Source organism: Morus notabilis, unplaced genomic scaffold, assembly GCF_000414095.1.
Source record: "Morus notabilis unplaced genomic scaffold, ASM41409v2 Scaffold314, whole genome shotgun sequence".
Lineage (NCBI taxonomy): Eukaryota > Viridiplantae > Streptophyta > Magnoliopsida > Rosales > Moraceae > Morus > Morus notabilis.
Genome location: NW_010360279.1, coordinates 328,031 through 348,563, shown reverse-complemented (window position 1 = coordinate 348,563; position 20,533 = coordinate 328,031). Strand labels below are relative to the sequence as shown.

Below are 20,533 nucleotides of genomic sequence, written 5' to 3'. Positions count from 1 at the left end.
CAGTTTGGGATTGGGTTTAGGGTGACTTTGCCTTAAAAAAAAATGATGCAATCTCTTCATAAAAAAACACGAAAAAATAAACTTTTGGAACAGTGGAGCTGCCCTATATGCTTTTAGAACTGTAAAAGGATTAGAGACAATCACCTTTAGACTCGACATGCAATACTAAAGAACCGAGGTTGTTTATTTCAACAAACTAGGAGCCCATTTGGTTCGCATTTTGAAAATGGCCATTTCACAATACTTGTAGGAATATTGGATTGTGAAAATAAATTTCGATTCTTTTTTATTTTTTTTTGTTTTTAAAGATTTTTCATTATTATGGGATCAGGCCAAGCCAATCACTCACTAAGGTTTCACCATATCCCCCAAAATTGCGGAGGTGCACAGCTGTATGGAGAATGTTTGCCAACGCCTCCACCACTGTCGACTAACCTTGCGACCCCAGCCACCCACCACTCCTTTGTGAATCGCAAACCCTACCTAATCACCACTCCTCCAAGAACTCAAGACCCTGCACAACCTAGCGCAGTTGTTGCAAACCATCCAGCTACTCCTCCAATCTCCTCCTTTCATGAACCATCAACTCCTCCTTTGAATGCCTCTTCCATCGTCGATGTCGTTTCCCCATCCAATGCCAGAGCTCTTTTGGAAACAAAGAAAATGATGAATAACATTTTTTTGTTTCTTTTCATTTTCACTAAGGATTTGAGTGATTTCAAAATCCTATTTTTCTTTAATTTAAGAATACAAAACATATTTTATTTAATCCACTGTTTCTACTGTGGTATATGTAAAACTAGTTCTTATATATAGATATTATATATATAACATGTAATATATATACATATATATAATAATGCCAAACTGGTGCAAAATCTCTACAAATCTGACAGGATTTAGAGGCTGTCTTATGTAGCTAGCGCATAGTGGTGAGCTCACAATTATAATTGGCACTTGTGATGGATGGCCCATGGGATTCCAAACTTTATCCAACACCTCTCCTCTCTACAAACTTTAGTTCTCTATCAGTTTACGTCTCTTCAATCTAGGAGGATATACGGAAAAGGCCAACCACGATTTGCATAAATCTAGAATTTTGAACATTAGCCCATCGCCATGGGCATGAATTAAGAATAGGGAACGGGTTAAACATTAGCTCAATTTGATCCAGACCCTAGATTTCTTACAAACAAAATTCTGATCCCTACCTCTCAAAAATTGACTGACTAGTTAACTACAGACAACTACAGACCTATGAAACGAGGAAAATGTTCAAACTGATCCCTGTTCAAACGGAACACGCACAAATAGCCGGCCGTGCAGGCTAACAACGGCTGATGTGTGAAGTGGATCGATTCTTGCAGGTAAGCTCACAACCTGAAAAGGACATCCAATCACAAAATCCAAAGTAAAATTTCTTTCTTTGACCTGGAAAAATCCATTCTAATACTGAAACTAAGAAATCATTAGAGTTAAAGATACAACAAGAAAGAACATTCACCAACAATTCACTGTACACATAAATCAGTTACATATATTGAGATCAATAAAAAGGCAAAAATACCTTTTGAAACGGCGTAATACCCCAAGGATTGTCAAGCTGTTCTGGTTGACCTGTTATCACCAAACGTCCCGCTGGGTCTGATTGAACTCGGACCTGAATGTTGTTTGACATCAGTGATTAGCATGTAAATCATAGTACGTGAACTTTTTCTTTTCTATTCTTCTCTTTTCACCTCTGAACTTCCACAGAACAGACTAAAAATTATTGCACGTAGTAGTAAGAGCCAAAAGTTCACCTCCCAATTACTCAACTCAAAAACAAAAAACAAAAGAAGAATAAGAAGAAGAAGAAGAAGAAGAAGAATAAGAAGCAGCAGCTTTCAAGCATGGAATGAGTTGTCTCTCCCATGCCTTCCGGAATTTATAAAAATATTTAACACCCATTACCGGGAAATCAAAAGGCAAATTAAAGAACCTTCTTATCAAGCTCTATATAAATTTTGAAATACAGGAACTGGTGACAGAGAAACCATGGAGCATGTTGATCTATTATGCTAGGACCAGGAGTACAAGAAATTCAAATAAGCATAAACTGAGCAGAGAATTGCCACCTCCTATGAATATCAATTCCTTGATCATTGGTTTATTGGAAAGGAAAGAGAATGCCACCACCAATAAATGTTACTAAATTAATCGAAATAGTTATCAAAAAGTTGACACCACCTGAACCACAACAATGCATCTGTTTTATCTGAGCTAGATTGTGCTAATACCCTTTAGTGTATTCTGATTCAGCACAAACATAAATAGCAAGAAGACATAAATAAAAGGATGAGAGAAACAGGGTATCACAGGTGCTGACCTCCTCTCGCAGAAGCCCAGGGACAAGCGCATATACCTCGAAGCAATCTTTCTGAGAATAGAAGACAGTGAATTTACTTAAGACACTAACAGAAGGCTTTATCAATAAAGCAATTATCTACAATTACGAAGAAAAAAATTATGCATAACAACCAAAGCAAACTTACGGTCTCGCGCACATTGATCTTTACCCAATCAGCTGGAGGCCCAATATCAACAACACTTGTGACAACTCTACCAAATGAAAACCACGTACCTTTGATTTTGTCAGAAAAATTGCAACACATTCAAATGAATTATGCATGGATGTTTCTCTACTTCTTTTTGTTTCCTTTTTTGGTTGGAGATGTGCAGGGAGCTGATTCCTAGGGGCGGGGAGGTGGTGGTGAGAGCAAATATACATTTTCTTAAAAAATGTGAATAGTTGACTTTCAACCTTGACAAGGGTTTTCGAACGAATTTACTGCCTCCCTAGAAAGTGCTCAAACATTTATCTTTAAGAAATAAAAAAAGCTATTCTTCTAGTTATATCATAACTATGAGGCATGTTGGTGCCTCCTCCCTTGCTCTTTCTGTGATGATTAAATTCAATTCCTACAGGATTCTTTCTCCCATTAGGTTACTCCCACTTTAAAGACAATATCATAATCTAAAAAAGGTACATAGAGAGTGATGATTCAATTATTCTTCAGTAAATGCAGAAATGTAGGCAGAAAACAACAACAAACAAAGAGAACTTATTAAATAAAATATTGTGAAAAAATCGTAACTGCTTATCTGCCGCCACAGTTAAAGTTTTATCAGCATTCTCCAGATTGGTAGGCGTCTTGTGTTTCAGGGAACCTGATGGAAAATACACATGTAAATGCATTTTTGCATGTAACACAAACTAGCAGAAAGAATTTTCATTGCAGGGGTGTCATCATACCAATGCTTTTAAGGTTTTTTTCACGCTTTGAAGCAGAATTTATGTTCTTGTCCTATCCAAGCAACAAAAAAAGAAAAACAAAAGATATTTTATTGCTACACTGCATTTGATCACGTGAAAATTTTTTCTAAACATGAGAACTTGAAAAATATTTCATTATATGCAAAATCTGCTTCCGTTTTAATTTAAGATAATAGAATGGAAGAGAATTTCAACAGACCTTAATAATAGGCTCTGCCACCTCACCATATCCAAGAAGTCGTTGAGCATGCCAACCCTGCATAGCACGTGCTGCAGCGTCCCTCCGTGTCCTACCAGATCCTGGAGCTTGATAACTACTTGTCTGAACAGGAACGGAAACTAATATTTGAGTTATTGTAGAATCTGAATGGCGTAACCTAAAAACTGAATACAGACTGATATACCCGCATCAAAGGATACCAGTGCATTAAAAAATATCAGAGGAAAAATAACATAAAATTAGAAAAATGACTAGACACGTGAACGTGAGAGAAACCATGTCAGAAGAATTCAAAAACAATATAAGCTTTTCCGATAAAGACACTCCAGAACAAAGAAGTTAATATGCAGAAACTTAATTCTACCTCCTTTTCAATACTGGAAGACTGGGGAAGGAATCCAACAGGAAGTTGGAGTTCACCAATTTGTCTCTTATGCTTTTCATATTCGAGAAGGGCCTGCATCAATTGGAAAACTCAAGAAATGAAAAACATTGGTAAACCATGCTATATAGACTAACAAAGAATTTCAAACTGCATATTAGAAAAGTGAAGGTCTAATAGTCTTAATCTCGCATTTTTGTTCGCATACTTGAGGAAAATAATAGCGGTTACCCAGAGAAGTGAAGGTGCATTTAACATATTCAAATTAACAAACATTACCTTCTCGTAAAATATGCGGAATGTCCACGAGACTGTTGTGCAGGTTCTGAAGAAGTTAAATGTGAGAGATTTAAGTTCACAGAGTGGAAAATTGCAATTTGGAAATATATACATATACATATAGAGATACATGTACATATATAGCTTTATATCAGCGAAAGTCAAGAGTAAAAAGTATGTTCCTTACTTGGGGGGATGAAACGACTCTCCTACTTGTCGCCACAGTTTTGATGCAGTCACCTACAGTTAACCAATGTAAGCACTTCGATCACATTTCGCCGAGACACCATACACCAATCCTTAAACACTATGTAACTAAATGCAGATTCAACTCTTCAAACTGTAATGCAAAGATTCCTACAAACTCATAACTTATGTATTTGGAAGAAAATAAGCAGGTAAGGCGAAGAAACAGATCTATGAATATGAAAATAAAGGAAGAAACTTTCACCAGTATAAGAGCAAGTGTAACTCATCGTAATCACCCTATAAAAGAAAAATTATACCCTATTAAACCAGTATTTTTCTGATAAAAAAAATTTTCTCCAAATAAAATTTTACTAATAACTCGAGCATCAAGTTTTCTTTTTTCTGTGCTTTCCCCAAGATAAAGCTCAACTATGTACAAAATATGCTAAATTTAGGCCCCGATAGAGCACTTATTCCTCTAGGTTTCTTCATTATTTTCTCTATAACAACACCACACTGCTTTAGCTTTTAAGATTCTAGTATTGTGGAAGTTTAGCATTGGTGATGACTTTTAAAGCATAATTCATAAGACATTAAGACAAATTGAAGATAAAGGGCAACAACCATCAGGCTGAGCCAAAAAAAAAAAAAAAATAATAATAATAATAAAGAAAAAAGAAATAGAAATAGAAAACAGAAGGTGCAACACACCACTTCATAGCCGCCCAATCTAATAACAGCTCTCCATAGCCTACATTAAATTAGAAGCACGCAAAAATGTTAAGCCAAAGGCAAAAAGATAATGTTCACTTTGAAATATAATATTCACCACCTCGTCAGACTTACTTGAGGCAATTCAGCAGTTCTCCATAAAACTTGGGGGGTTTGAATTCCAAGGCCTTCTCCCTGTGGAAATTCTCAAGCTCCTTCATAAAAGCCACTTGCTGCGCTGGTGTACCATCTTCTGGTGACTCTGCTTCCTCAGCCTCCGCCATCTGTTACTTAAACTCAACAGTTGAGTATTTGTAGAAATGAAGAAAGAAAAAAGAATTATTCAACAAACCTAGTTACTGTGATGCAGCAAAATAGAAATGAAGACGAAGTTTTAACTCTTTCAAGGAGTTAGTTTCGATGCCAAATACTTCTAAATAAACCTCTGGAATCTTATAATAAAAATCAGAAAAACTGACATGAATTACAGAATAAATAAATTCTGATTCCAAAAAACATAATAAAATAAATCTAAGAGAAAATAGAGTGCTGTTTTAACTAAAATGCCAGCTAAATACACTCCTAAGAAGAGATAAACTCAATTCTAGAACTCAAAGTCTTAAACTCACGGTCAAGTGTTTGTAGAAACGTATTTGTAGAAATGAAAAAAGAAAAAAGAGTTAGTTATTCAACAAATTGAATACAACACTCCTTAACTTAAGAAATACCTCGATATCATCGAAGCCATTCTTGACCTCCCCCACGTTCTTATTGAGAAGACGTTTGGGAGTGGAGAATTTCTCAGCATTAGCATCAGCATCAGCATCTGCACGCTGGTTTTGGTGACGGGCACTCTCAGGCGGTTGTTCTGCAGTCACACCATCTTCTGCTTCACCGTGATTATGATTATCAACCTTGTTGTCTTTACTTTCCTGAGCTGCTGCTGTTGCTGGTGGTGGTGGGTCGCTAACAACAGTGTCATCACTACCGTTGCACTTAGCAACTTCCGCCGGCAGTTCACTGGGACCTGCAGCATCGCCATCGTTTGCTGTCTGATCATCACTCCTATCCCTCATGACTTGATCATCATCATGAGTTTGAGCCTCCACCTTTCGCTTTGAGGGACTAGGTTGAGATTCTCGCTGCTCAGAACCATTGCCCAAATCTTCACCCTCCTGCTTACTATCCTTATCCTCCATATCAGATTGGATCCTACACTGTTAATATTTCAATTTTAATTATTATTCACATTATTATTTTGATGAAAGCGTAATCATTAAAAACTCATCTATATAGAGGGAGTTTCTTCTGTAGAATCAAAATAATAGAACTACTGATACTTCCATTTTTTTCACCATTTTTAGTAGTAAAATCTGCATAAAAAACTGTCTATTTTACATATTTTTTTAATCTCATTTAATTTTAACGTCAAAAAACTGGTCTTACCGAGACAATCCCATATATCTTTCTTGCTTACATTGTGATCTAACGAAATTGAAAGGAAACAAATTTCTGAAACTAAAAGCCCTAAACTCTCAGTTTGACCAGTAACAACTAACAAAGCGACAAACTTTAAAAATAAATAAATAAAAGTAATAAAACTAGGAAAAGCGCCAAAATTGGAGCTTTTTGGTTTTCCTGAATTTTCCAATTTTAAAAAAATCTCAACTTCCGCTAAACTCAACAAAATAGGTAAGAAAAGCGAATTTCCGAAATAAAAAACCCTAAGACTCGATTTGGCCAGTACCAATTGACAACAAAATTTAAATAAATATAAAACAAAACTAGAGAAAGCACCAAAATTGGAGCTTTTTTTTTTTGCACTAATTCCTGGTTTTCTATGATTTTTACAATTCAAAAAAAATATATAAATCGAATTATGGAATTCCGGTAGATGCAAGAAGGCGTAGTGAAGGAAAGCTGAGAATGGAGGAAAAGGGCGTCGTGGTTGCAAAGAAGATAGAGTGATTGAAAATGGAAATGCAGGGAAACGAGAAGAAAAAGCGAAACGGTGTCGTATTTTGGAAGGAAGGAAGGAGCGAACGAACGAACGAAGGAAAGGCAAAGGAGGGCGAATAGAATTCTGTTTGGAACAGAAAACAAGAGAAGAAAGAGAAGAGTGAGTGAGTGAATAGTAGGAGAAGTACCTGGTACCTGGTGGGTGGTGGAAATGCCAAATCTGAAAGGAGGAGGGAAAACGGAAATCCGCCCCTACGGCTAATTAAGCCCCTGCCCTGCCCTGCCCTGCCCTGCCCGCGACTCTCTCTCTCTCTCTCTCTCTCGGTTGAAAAGCGCCGTGGATTTGATTCTCTCCATTTTCACTTCTCAGACCCTAATTTACATCATTGATCCCTAAACACCTTTTTTTTTTTTTTTTTTGCTGAACGGTACCTCAATTATTTTGATTCTTTCTTTTTTCTTTTAATTTTGTTGAAACCATCCTCAAAATATTTATTAGTAAGCCTTCTTTTATTGAGTTTTGTTAAATGAATGTTTACAATTAAAGATTTTCTGTTAATGTTTACAAGTTATGATGTGACTGGCGACCTCATTTTTTTTAAGGGCTGGTAAAATGAAGGTTTAATGAACATTAGTTTTGAAAATTAAATAACGCAAATTTAAAAGCTATAACATATAAAAATTAAGAAAAAGATCAAGGGCCCATTTATTTCATATATCCATACTCAAATTATTAGTTCTGTTTTAGAGTTTTTCTCTCATAAAAAATTTAAATTTCAAACGTCAAAATCAAGATCATGATTTGAGTATAAGTTTAAAACGGGCCGTAAAAGATCTTGTAAATTCATCTTCAGCCCCTACTCCTTCCTCCTTATGCCTAGAGGTGAAAATTTGAGACCAGGCCCGGGCCTAATGAGAATTCTGAGCTGGGCCGACCAGGTCCATTATTTTCATTGGGCTGACCCTAAAGGAGGAGGGTCGGCCCGGTCTGAAATTTATAATGTATTTTTAAGAAATTTTTTAAAAAAAGATGTGTTCGAGCTTACCTGATCTGGCCCGAATAAGGTTTTAGACTTGAAACTTAGGCCTAGTTCGGAAGTTATGGCCTTACCGGTTTAAGTGTATGTGTCCTTATTGAATTTCAATACACTAAAGATGTCATCTTTAAATCCTTAACCGTTTATTATCAAGACTTAATCAATCTTTCTAAAACCCTTCCATACATATTCAAACATGAAATAATAAATTTCTTAAATCACTTACAACCCGACAAAAACCCTAATCAAGACTCGAAAACCTAAACACCGAAAACGTACGAAACTAGGATTTATCAGGCCTTCTAACTCTGCAACTCATGTGAAACCCACTTCAACCCCTCACAATCGATCTCATCCACTTATTTACTCATTATAAAAAGGTTCATTATCACATATGAGTTTATTTAACCGACCAAAACCATACTAAACCTTCTTGTTTCACCCCAAATCAACAGGTTTTCACCAATTCGTGCCCCTTTTTAAGTATAATTGAGCTTCATTACCTACTGAGTCCCTATAACTCATGGAAATCATTTTCACAACTCTCTTTTCCTCACTCCACTTACTGGATCCGCCTTCGAAGAAACTTGCTATTTACTGTACAATATGTACAACTTACCACTCAATGCACATTATTAGTATGAGCATTTATCTTAATGACATATCAAACATATAAATCATATGTGTAATAATATGAAATCATGCAATGCATTGCCCGATAAGTATGTGAGAAATCCGGGCATTACAAAAGAAATCTTAAATTGTAAATATTATTAACAGTTTATGGTTTTTTTGTGAAAATAATAAAAATCAAGATAAAGTTGTCATTTATTCAAGAGTTTGGGAGCTATAATGCCAAATTGCGAATTAGTCTTGCAAGTATTTAAGGAAACATATTTTATTTGTTTTATCCGCGACCCCGAAAAAGGAAAATCCTTTTGCATTAATAAAAAAGAAGAGAAACACAGACAGACACGGGGGTTTAGGGTTCGCCAAGATTGGGGATTACCTGACGACTATAATATTCTCCGCTAGATCTTTGCTAGGTTCGTTAAACTTCTCATTGATTTATTATTCTACTCTTATATTCGAGAAATTATTCATTTATTTTTTGTTTGTTGTTACTTAATTGATGATTTTCGTGTTTTCCCGTTTCTTCATTCTTTCCCGATTTCTCTGAATCGAATCAGGCCATATGAGCGGCCGGGGAAACTGAATAATCGTATAAATTCCAAAAGGAGTTTCAGTATTGGGATTCTAGATTTGATTCCGTTTGCACCAGATTTTGTACGATTTACATGAATTTCACGTTCTAGGGTTAGGTTTGAGTGTGGTCTGCATTTTATATAATATTAGAAATGTTTGTTTTTGACGAGACGATATTTGTGTGAATGATGATGTAGGAAGGAAGACGCGATGGAGGAGGTGAAGCATAAATCAAGGAGAGAAGCGTCGGAGGATACGAGGAGGAGTCACCGCGCGAAGGAGAGGAATGGAGAGAGGCACAGAGATAAGAGAGGCCGTGAGAGTCGGCGTTCCGAGAGAGATAGGAGTTCTGATTCTAATGATAGTTATGATAGAGGAAGGGACAGAGAGAAGGATAAGCACAAAGACAGGGATAAGGATAGGAAAGAGAAAGAAAGAGATAGAGAAAGAGGCAGAGAGAAGAAGAGAGACAGAGACAGAGATAGAGAAAGGGAAAAGGACAAGGAAGATAGGGAGAGGGAGAAAGAGAAGGAGAAGAGGGAGAGGGCGAAGGAGAAAGAGAGAGAGAGGGAGAAGAGGGAGAGAGAAAGAGAGGATAAAGACAGGGAGAGGGAAAGGGAGCGGAGGGAGCGCGAGAGGGAAAGGGATAAGGAGAGAGAGAGGGAGAGGAGGAGCACCCGTGAGAGGGAAAACCATCGTCGGGAAATTGATAGTGATGACAGTGATGATAATGTAAGGGAAGAACGTGATAAGAAGCGCCGTAGGAGAGATGATGATGATTACAAGGAGAAGGAGAGGGAGCGTGTACGTAGCAGCGGCAAGCGTGAGGAGAGTCCGAAATCGAGGAGTGCTGAGGATGATTTGGATAAGAAACCGACGAGAGAAGAGGAGTTGGAGGAGGAACAACATAAGTTGGATGAAGAAATGGAGAAGCGGAGGAGGAGAGTTCAGGAGTGGCAAGAGTTGAGGAGAAAGAAGGAAGAAGCTGAAACAGAGAAGCAAGGGGAAGCCAATGCTGAAGAGCCCAAGTCTGGCAAGACGTGGACCCTTGAAGGTGAATCTGATGATGAAGAAGTGCCCTCTACTGGGAAAGTAGAAACGGCTATGGAAATTGATGGAGAAGCCAACCCCAATAAAGGAGTTACAGATGAAATGGCAATAGATTCTGAGAATGGATCTGCTCCATCAGCTTTGCAAAATGGGGTTGATGGCACTTCTGGGGATGAGGAAATTGATCCTTTAGATGCTTTTATGAATTCTATGGTTTTGCCTGAAGTTGAGAAATTGAATAATGCTTCAGAGCCTGCAAGTATTGATGGTAAGAGTTTAGACTTGAACAAGGATAAAAAGGATGATCAAAGCAAGGATGAGCCGTGGAGGAAAGGTCCAAATAAATCTATGGGCAGAATAATTCCTGGGGAGGATTCTGAATCAGATTATGAGGACGTTGAAAATGATGGGGATCCACTAGAAGATGAAGATGATGATGAGTTCATGAAAAGAGTAAAGAAGACAAAAGCTGAGAAGCTTTCTATAGTTGACCATTCAAAAATTGATTATATACCATTCCGGAAGAATTTCTATATTGAGGTAAAGGAGATCTCAAGAATGACCCCAGAAGAGGTTTCTGCGTACCGGAAACAATTGGAATTGAAGTTACATGGTAAGGATGTGCCAAAGCCAATGAAGACCTGGCATCAAACTGGACTTACAAGTAAAATATTGGAGACAATAAGGAAGCTTAATTATGAAAAGCCAATGCCAATTCAAGCTCAGGCGCTGCCCGTAATTATGAGTGGTCGTGACTGCATTGGCATTGCGAAAACTGGCTCAGGCAAAACACTAGCGTTCGTACTTCCAATGCTGAGGCATATAAAGGACCAGCCCCCTGTAGTTGCTGGAGACGGTCCTATTGGGCTTATAATGGCACCTACCAGGGAACTTGTGCAGCAGATTCACAGTGACGTAAAAAAGTTCTCCAAGGTACTTGGTCTTAGGTGTGTGCCTGTGTATGGAGGCTCTGGTGTTGCCCAACAGATCAGTGAACTGAAGCGTGGTGCTGAAATTGTTGTTTGTACTCCTGGTAGGATGATCGACATACTTTGCACAAGCGGTGGAAAAATTACAAATCTTCGTAGGGTCACTTATTTGGTCATGGATGAAGCTGATCGAATGTTTGATATGGGTTTTGAACCTCAAATCACTCGAATTGTTCAAAACATTCGGCCAGATAGACAAACTGTACTCTTTTCTGCTACTTTCCCTCGTCAGGTAGAAATCTTGGCGCGTAGAGTGTTGAACAAACCTGTGGAAATACAGGTGGGTGGAAGGAGTGTTGTGAACAAGGATATCACACAGCTAGTTGAAGTGAGACATGAAAATGAAAGGTTTTTAAGATTATTAGAACTACTTGGAGAATGGTATGAGAAAGGAAAAATTCTTATCTTTGTTCACTCGCAGGAGAAGTGTGATGCTTTGTTCAAGGATCTATTGCGACATGGTTACCCTTGCCTCTCACTTCATGGGGCAAAGGATCAAACAGATCGCGAGTCGACTATTTCTGACTTCAAAAGCAATGTTTGTAATCTATTGATTGCAACTAGTATTGCTGCCAGAGGTTTAGATGTTAAGGAGCTCGAACTGGTGATTAACTTCGATGTTCCTAATCACTACGAGGACTATGTTCACCGCGTTGGTCGAACGGGTCGAGCTGGCCGTAAAGGTTGTGCCATAACTTTTATCTCTGAGGACGATGCTAGGTATGCCCCCGATCTTGTAAAGGCACTGGAACTTTCTGAGCAAGTTGTTCCTGATGACTTAAAAGCTCTTGCTGATGGTTTCATGGCAAAAGTGAATCAGGGACTCGAGCAAGCACATGGGACTGGTTATGGGGGAAGCGGTTTTAAGTTTAATGAGGAAGAAGATGAAGTGAGGAGAGCAGCGAAGAAAGCACAGGCTAAAGAATACGGTTTCGAAGAAGACAAGTCAGATTCAGAAGATGAAGATGGTGGTGTCCGGAAGGCAGGTGGTGAGATCTCACAGCAGGCTGCACTTGCTCAGATAGCTGCCCTTGCTGCTGCCTCCAAAGCTGCTGCTACAACTGCAAATCCTACCCCTATTGTTCCCGGGCAACTGCTTCCAAATGGCGGACTACCCGTTTCTCTTCCAGGTGTTCTTGGTCTGTCATTACCTGGAACAGCAGCAGTGGTGCCTGGAACTGGGCTGCCTCTTGCTGCTAATGACGGTGCAGCCCGGGCAGCAGCAATTGCCGCCGCCATTAACTTGCAGCATAACCTGGCGAAGATCCAAGCTGATGCAATGCCCGAACACTATGAAGCAGAACTGGAGATAAATGATTTCCCTCAGAATGCTCGATGGAAGGTCACCCACAAGGAAACTTTGGGACCTATATCGGAGTGGACAGGAGCTGCAATTACTACGAGGGGGCAATACTTCCCACCTGGCAAAGTCACTGGACCGGGAGAACGCAAACTTTACTTGTTCATTGAGGGCCCTAGCGAGCAATCTGTGAAGAAAGCTAAAGCAGAGTTGAAACGCGTTCTGGAAGACATTTCACATCAGGCTTTATCACTTCCCGGTGGAAACCAGCCAGGCAAATATTCAGTTGTTTAAACGTAAGATCTTGTTCCTGACTTTCTATAGACTTATGGTTGGCTTGTGCTGTATTTCCGTTGAGTCTCTAGGTTACCAAATGTTGTTGTTGTTTTTTTTTTTTTCCTGGGTTTTTTGTGGGACAATCTAAGTTTAGTTCTTATAGGACCCGACTTATCTAGAGTAATTTATTTTCAGAAATTTTGTGATTGGCCGATCTAACTAGCATGTTTTGATTCCTTAAATAAGCAGTATCTCTCCTTCCACTCTCCCCTTTTTTGTTGACCAGTATTTGTGGTGAAATTAAGTTTACCGTCTTTAAATGATGTTGCATTTTGGTTTGCTATGAAGTATTAGAATTTCATTTTCATTTGGCACAAATTTTCGCCTCTTTTGATTTTATACTTTTCTTTCTTTTGTCTGTCGTTTCCAATGGCGCGAGGATGTTTTAAGCATGTATGCTCGCATGTTACATTTTGTCACTGCCCACATCTTTGCTAATGCGGTCTCCACTCTCCCGGGGATACAATCATGGTGCGGCACTGTTTCCTTACAATTCCTCTCCTGCTTAAACGGATGAGTTCAGGACTATATTGACGCGCCTGTTTTCTTTGCTTTGCACGAGTCTTGAGTTTGTAATTGGATATATTTGTTTATTAATATTTTAGTTGTTTTTTCTTTCCAGGTTTCGATAAAAAGCTGAGTCTGGTGATAAAGGAGGTATCATATATTGGTTTTTCAGGCATATGTGGACACCTTAAAGGTGACGTTAATTGCTGCTCTGCCTTTAAAATGGATGGAATCTGTGGCATTGTCCTATCTATCTATATACATATACACATGACTTGAGAAAGCACTTGGGCAGTTTTACCTTGGGATCTTGTAGTCGAGACTTCTTATGACTCGTTTAGTTTATCGTTTTACTAAAGATTTCCTTATTTTTCTTTTCTGCCAGGAATTCCTTTATGGTCGGTAATGCCTATTGGTTTTGTAATTCGTGACTGTAACACAAAATTCTCTTATTTTTCTCTCTGAATGATAATTCCGTGGTTTAGCAGCAGAGAAAGCTTTCTAATAGATTTGTTTCTGTTTTTCAGCCCGAGCAATGTGAACAGAAGATTGTTAATGGTAATCATGGTTTCATCATATATTAAGATACTTTTAAAATGCTCATAGTTTCAGCCAATTACAGGCGATGCAGCATCATCCTTACTCGGAGAATTGTCTCGTACTCTCATATTGAAGCGGAGGCGAGTGTGGATTTACCTACTGGTAGATTAAAGCCGCAAACCAAACAATTCGAATCACCGTGTTGATGTGGAGCCAAACCTCAGGGTTGTTTACTTAACCCGAATGGTTAACTGTACTTGCCTTTTGTGCTGGCGAGATGATGTGTTAAAACACTGACACCGAAACATGCACAACTTTGCCCCCATTTGTTTCGTTAGTTAGAATTCTGGTGCTTTAAACTTTTTTATTTAAATAGAAAAATTCAAACTGTGTAGTTTAATTATAGTTTGAATTGACATTGTGCAGATTAAAATTTTAATCTGAATAGGGAATTAAATTTGAATTTGTGTTTGACAGGTAAAAAGCAGAGAGAGTAGTCACTATTTTACCGTCAAAAAATGGTTGAATGGTTGAACTCTTAAGAGAAAGTTAAAACTCTAATAATCAATTTTTTTAGGAATATGATTTTTATTGATTATTGTATACCACACGCTCGTGTTGAATAGTTTAACGCAGCTTAAATTTACCAAATATGAGTTTGAATTGTGTCACTAATTTGAAATTTACCAAATGCAAAAGAAGCACAATAATATCAGACTTTTTTAAACAAACGGCCAAACTCAATTGGCGCGAGTAAGCGTATGTTTGTTTCGTATACCATTATAAGTTGCATGCACTCTGAGTAAACCGCAGTGAAATTTTTAAGCTGTTCAATCGCATTAAAATTGTAGTAAATAAAAAAATTAATTTTAAAAAATTTTATGAAAATCTATTTTAATTTTCAGCCATCAAATAATGATTGAAACAATCTTTTTATTATTACTAATTATTATTGTGATTGTTATTTTTGTAACGGACTACATATGGCAAATTTCACTAGTAATGCTAAAATATAACAAACATTTTAGAATGTTTTACAAATAACAAAAATTAAAATCATCAAAATAATTAGTTCGTAATTTTTTGACATACACATGAATATCAGTACTATAATCATAGTAATTACTATGTAATTTCTTGTTATTCTTGAAATAATTTTTTGAAAATTGTTGTATTTCAGTTCTGTTCCCTTTGGGTCCTCCCGTATATATAGTATTTGCTATGTATATACATATACGCATGCGGTAAAAGTAAGTGGACTTCCAACGTGGAATATCTGCAAAATTGCAATTGCATGGTTTCACTTCATACCTTCTTTGCTTGCGGCCATTTTTTGGACGCCTCTTTTTTCGCTTTTTTCTGATATTTCCTTTTCCTTTACCTGTTTAATAATCATGATTTTTTCTGCCTTTTGTTCTTCCTTTTATTTTTCTTTTCCTTATCCTTCCCTCTTTTTTTCTTTTCTTCTGTCTCACCCTCAAAACCTCATCTTCATTCACCAATTCTTCAAGGTACTGAGAATGAAAATTTTAAGCTGTCAGATTTGTTGTTTTTTTTTTTTCCCCCCCCTAAGTAGGATTTAGTATAAATAAACACTCTGCAGTAAATTCGTCCATTAATTCTTAATATTCCTGTTTATAAATATATTTTTTATTTAAGTATTTTAAATTGGTAAGTCATATTCTAGTTGGTCTTCCCGAGATTTGAATTTTAAACTAATAATAATCCTTTAGATTAATAAGTAAATAGATAAAAGGAACTAAATCTGTGGTGTTACGACTTATTTTATAGTTATATTTGTCATCTGGTGTTGTACTTATTTATTCTTAAAAATTTTGGCGTTAGGATTGAAGTGAAGTAAATTGGTTGGATTGGAACTGAATAAAGCGAAACAAAGAAAAGAAAAAAAGAAAAAGAATGAAGATTTTGGGACTGTTTGTGACGGCATCGATACCAGTGTTGAAAGTGCTTCTGATAACAACACTTGGTTCGTATCTTGCTCTTGATCGTGTCGGTATTTTCCCTGAAGATGCCAGAAAACACCTGAACACCGTAAGTACTACTTAATACTACTTCTTCTGCAGTTCTTATAATAATAATAATAATAAAAATTATGATGATGATGAGATTGACAGAGAAATTTAGAGTTGAATTACTTGAATCTGGTGTTGTTAATATCATTTAATAATTTGTATTTTGTTGAGTGCAGGTTGTGTTTTATGTATTCAACCCAGCACTTGTGGGCTCCAACCTCGCCAACACCATTACATACCAAAGCATGATTACGTTGTGAGTTTATTATTGTTTGTTCTTATGATCTGCAAGTTCCAACAATGATTTCTGTGGAAGTGATATATATATATATATGTGTGTGTGTGTGTGTGTGTGTGTTACCGAGTTTTGACTTGTTGCTGTTATGTTGTAGGTGGTTCATGCCTGTGAATATTCTAATAGCATATATAGTTGGATCAATACTTGGGTGGATTGTTATCCAAATCACAAGACCTTCTCAACACTTGCGTGGCCTTATTTTGGGTTGCTCTGCTGCCGGTAATCACTAATATTCATCATTTTTTTTTTTTTGAACTGTGACTTGATGCTGGTAACCTTTCATTATGTTTCCTCCAAGTATTTGTCATGTTTTAAATCATCTGTGAATATGTTTGTCTTGATTTGATGGGAACAGGAAACTTCGGGACCATTCTCCTTATTATAATCCCAACACTTTGTAAAGAAAGAGGAAGCCCATTTGGTGACCCTGATGTCTGCTATACTTACGGAATGGCTTATTCTTCCCTTTCTATGGCAGTAAGTTTCTCTTTCTTTTTGTTTTTTTTGTTTTTTGTTTTTTTAACACAGGTTCATCTACTATAAAATTCAAAATTTTACGTTAATTTCCACATGTCTAGTGCGTGGTACGTTTGAGAAATAATTTAAGAAAGTGTTCTTGTTCCACCTGCTCACGAATCACTATTTATCCATGTGAGTACTGTTTAAAGTACATTCTACCTGTTTTGTTCTAACGTTTTTTGTTATAATGTTTTCTCTCACAAACATTTAAATTTTTATTCAAACTTATGAACTAAACAGGCCATTTATTTATTCTTAATTTTTGGTTGTGATGAACTTCAGATAGGATCCATATATTTGTGGTCTTATGTGTATAACATTGTCCGAATATCTGCAACGAGTGACAAGGAGTTCATAAGAAAAGACTTTCCGGTGAGTAAGGCCGCCAAGGAGTCCTCTCGACCGGACCTAGAAGGATCTATAGAACCACTACTGTCGTCAACCGAATTGGAAGAACCGGGTGATAATTCAGATCGCTATGTACTACCCCTCACTGCATCCGAAGGAAGAGCTGAGGCAGCAGTTCCAGAAAGTCATTTAGGGATAACACATCGTTTTCGAATGCTGGTTAGAAAGCTTAATCTCAAGGCATTATTAGCGCCTTCAACTACGGGCACGGTATTATTTCCTTTTCGTTTTAGCCAAATGAATATGTTTTTGGCGTACATCTAGATGTTCCTTTTTTGCTTACCCTCTTCTTTTTGTAGGTTGTTGGATTTGTAATTGGACTCGTTCCTCAAATCCGAAAGACCCTGATAGGAACCGGCGCTCCACTTCGAGTGATCCAAGACAGTGCTTCCTTGTTGGGGTATAACTGTGCCAACAAACTCTCTTTATATTCAGTAAATTGGTTAAAATCCTTGAGCTATTAACTTGGATTCTCACTCTAATTTGTTACATCTATCTTCAAAATCGCTGTTCTTGTTAATGCAGAGATGGAGCAATACCTGCTCTCACCCTTATAATAGGGGGAAATCTTGTTAAAGGTAATATGAAGCCTCCCTTCTGATAACTTCTTTTCCAACTGAATTTGACAGCCGTAAAAGAATCTTGAATTAAAAAATGTTGTCCCTTTTCAGGTCTGAAAGGGGCGGGGATGCAGAAATCTATAATTGTTGGCATTATAGTTGCTCGTTACGTCGTGCTGCCTTTTCTAGGCATATTGGTTCTTAAAGGGGCTGTTCATTTTGGTATGGTGCAGTCTGATCCATTGTATCAGTTTGTTCTTCTTCTGCAATTCGCAGTACCACCTGCCATGAACATGGGTACACAAAAACTACCCTCCTTCATAGAAAATGGTTTCACATTTCGCGCGTTAAATATATATGTTCAGCGTTGAATGGTTCGATTTCCTATTTTCAAACATATTGAAGAACACACTTTTCCCCTTTTAATATAGGAAGTATTACTCAATTGTTTGGAGCAGGAGAGAGCGAATGTTCTGTTATCATGCTGTGGACTTACGCATTGGCATCGATATCACTTACCTTCTGGTCCACCGTGTTCATGTGGCTTGTGGCATGAAGTTTGAACGCGTATATTTATTCAGTTAACTGAACCGAGGCTTAGTATCTCAATTCAATTTCGGTTTCATGTTTTAGATTTTGGTTGATTAACCAAACCAAAAATATAGGTTGCCTTAAAAAATATTTTTTAAAAGTCTTTTAGTTAACTGTCAAAATCGAACTAAACTGATCGAGTATGACAATCCGGTTGGTGTTTGATTTTATACCTCTCGTTGGACGATTTTGGTTCCAACTATCCGTAAAATTAAAATTTTGATTCGGTCACCAAACCGAAAAAAACCGATCAATGTACACTCCTACGTAAAAGGAGCCTAATAATAATAGATAATGAAAGTTGATGGACCGTATGCAGCTGGTATGGAAATTATCAACTGAGAAGTGGGTTTCTTTTGATGCACTGCCAGAGAAACGAAGACCAACTGGAATTTGAGATCGGCCGAAGTAGCTACGAGTCACAAAAAGTAGTTGGTTTTTCTGGTGGAAAAAGGCGCCATAAATTATAAAGAAGCTGAAGCGCGTTTTATTTTCGCCAGCTATGATGTATTCCCTGTCAGTTTCCTAGGAAAGAAAGCATAATTAGTTCTTCCCTTTCTAACTTTTACTTAAACCAAATTGGCAGCTATGATGCCTATGTGTGTGGTGGGCCTATTGGCTGCGACTCATAGGTGGAGTGTTAAGTGCTCTTTTAAAATTTCTTAAAAGGTACTTTACGGTAGTTTGTAGCTTTAAATAGTAAATTTAAGGTTGTTTAATTTATTAATTTAAATTTTTAATTTAAATTGATATATAATTTTATGTGTGAATTTTTTATTATAATAAATAAGTTAAATATGACTATTTTTAAAGTTTTTTATTGTAATAAAATTTAAATCGATAAAATAAACAAGACCTTACATTAGAATAATTCGAGATAAAAAAAGTACGAATTTTCTTTTTAAAAAGAACTTTATGGAAATTTAATGGTTTGTAAGCATACAACTTGAATCTATTAGCGTGCGTTTGGAAGAGATATTTGTGTTATGATTCGAATCATGATTCATAATTCATTATAATATGTTTTCTCATAAAATATACATAAAATAAAAATAATTCTAAATTCCATTAATATTTAATCACTGTTTTATTATATGTCCTATTTAATTTTCTGTTTACCCCTTTTTCTGACGTGGATGATAATTAAGAACTAATGAATGAAGGTTTGACCTGTTTGTAATTGATTGGCGTTTGCAAGAGCCAAGTGGGAGACGTCTCTTTTGATTTTGCGTAATCACTCATCACCCAAAACAGCAAGAAAGAAATGCCCATGAATGCAGTCATGTTTGAAGATCACGTCATTAGATATGTCATGCACTTGCTAACTGGCAACTATGAAACAAAACAAATTCACATTTGGACATTGCCAGTGACCGCCTTATTTGACCAACGCCCAAAATTTCATTTGACGTTTGTCTTTTTTTTTTTTTGGGGTGCTAATCTTGACGTTTGTGTGTTGTTGGGCATTCATTATTGCAGAATTTATGATATAAAAAGTATAAAACAAAAATTATTGGGAATATTATTTACAGGGAAAAAAACAGAAGGGTCCTCCTCTGCTTCTAACCGTAGATATGACCAAATCGCATCTATATCAAAAGTATGCAACAATTCTTTTATATATATATTTAACTTTGATTTTTTGAGGTACTAAGTAAAAATCTCTTTAAAATCTCAAAATTCTTTCGACAGGTTCTACAAAAATAATTATTGAAAAATCTTTTATTTTTTAGTCATTAAATGTCTATCAAAATTTGTCTTATCTAAATATTATTTTTTATTTAAAGCGATTAAAAATTAATCAATACTAACAAAGAGATTTTATCCGAGAAAGACCTAAAAGATATATGCTTTTAATGAAATTTAATAAAGATATAATAAAAAAATGCTTGTTGTGTTGTGTGGGTTGCATATGTACTATGTATTTTGTATGTCGTTGCATATGATTAGACTATGACATTGACGTTGTTGGGAATCATATGACATCATCAAAATGTAAGGACGAGGTACCGGGCTCTAACTAGGGAGCTTCGACATATTTGAATTTGATTTGCAAATAGACGTCTTTTCCGCTTTCCTTTTTTTTCACTAAATTGGGTGTGC

General features: G+C 36.7%; 3 protein-coding genes across 8 annotated transcripts; 2 read left to right on the top strand and 1 right to left on the bottom strand.

The window, feature by feature from the left end:
- Nucleotides 1-914: 914 nt before the first annotated feature.
- Nucleotides 915-7,431, bottom strand: LOC21407522 (AT-rich interactive domain-containing protein 6). Of its 2 annotated transcripts, none has more exons than XM_024164322.1 (14): nt 7,245-7,431; nt 5,826-6,314; nt 5,233-5,381; nt 5,098-5,137; nt 4,385-4,437; nt 4,198-4,243; nt 3,901-3,993; nt 3,516-3,638; nt 3,296-3,347; nt 3,138-3,210; nt 2,535-2,601; nt 2,369-2,419; nt 1,568-1,660; nt 915-1,380 (listed from the first exon to the last, which is right to left on the bottom strand). In XM_024164322.1, exons 2-14 carry the CDS (start codon nt 6,294-6,296, stop codon nt 1,276-1,278), a joined length of 1,416 nt encoding a protein of 471 aa, XP_024020090.1. In that variant the 5' UTR covers nt 6,297-6,314; nt 7,245-7,431; the 3' UTR covers nt 915-1,275. The 2 variants fall into 2 exon arrangements, with proteins under 2 accessions (XP_024020090.1, XP_024020091.1); XM_024164323.1 differs by having other exon boundaries at nt 7,252-7,431.
- A 1,588-nt stretch (nt 7,432-9,019) lies between these two features.
- LOC21407521 (DEAD-box ATP-dependent RNA helicase 42) lies at nt 9,020-14,423 on the top strand. Of its 5 annotated transcripts, none has more exons than XR_002902057.1 (4): nt 9,020-9,139; nt 9,497-12,934; nt 13,597-13,674; nt 14,009-14,423. XR_002902057.1 is itself a non-coding variant. In XM_010096202.2 (3 exons), exon 2 carries the CDS (start codon nt 9,510-9,512, stop codon nt 12,930-12,932), a length of 3,423 nt encoding a protein of 1,140 aa, XP_010094504.1. In that variant the 5' UTR covers nt 9,020-9,139; nt 9,497-9,509; the 3' UTR covers nt 12,933-12,934; nt 13,597-14,423. The 5 variants fall into 5 exon arrangements, 2 of the variants coding, with proteins under 2 accessions (XP_010094504.1, XP_024020119.1); XR_002902056.1 differs by having other exon boundaries at nt 13,867-14,423; XR_002902055.1 differs by adding an exon at nt 13,365-13,445 and having other exon boundaries at nt 13,597-14,423.
- A 1,024-nt stretch (nt 14,424-15,447) lies between these two features.
- LOC21407520 (protein PIN-LIKES 3) lies at nt 15,448-18,453 on the top strand. The gene is made up of 10 exons (XM_024164352.1): nt 15,448-15,532; nt 15,867-16,073; nt 16,231-16,310; nt 16,447-16,571; nt 16,708-16,829; nt 17,154-17,489; nt 17,579-17,679; nt 17,805-17,857; nt 17,951-18,136; nt 18,271-18,453. Exons 2-10 carry the CDS (start codon nt 15,939-15,941, stop codon nt 18,393-18,395), a joined length of 1,263 nt encoding a protein of 420 aa, XP_024020120.1. The 5' UTR covers nt 15,448-15,532; nt 15,867-15,938; the 3' UTR covers nt 18,396-18,453.
- Nucleotides 18,454-20,533: the final 2,080 nt, after the last annotated feature.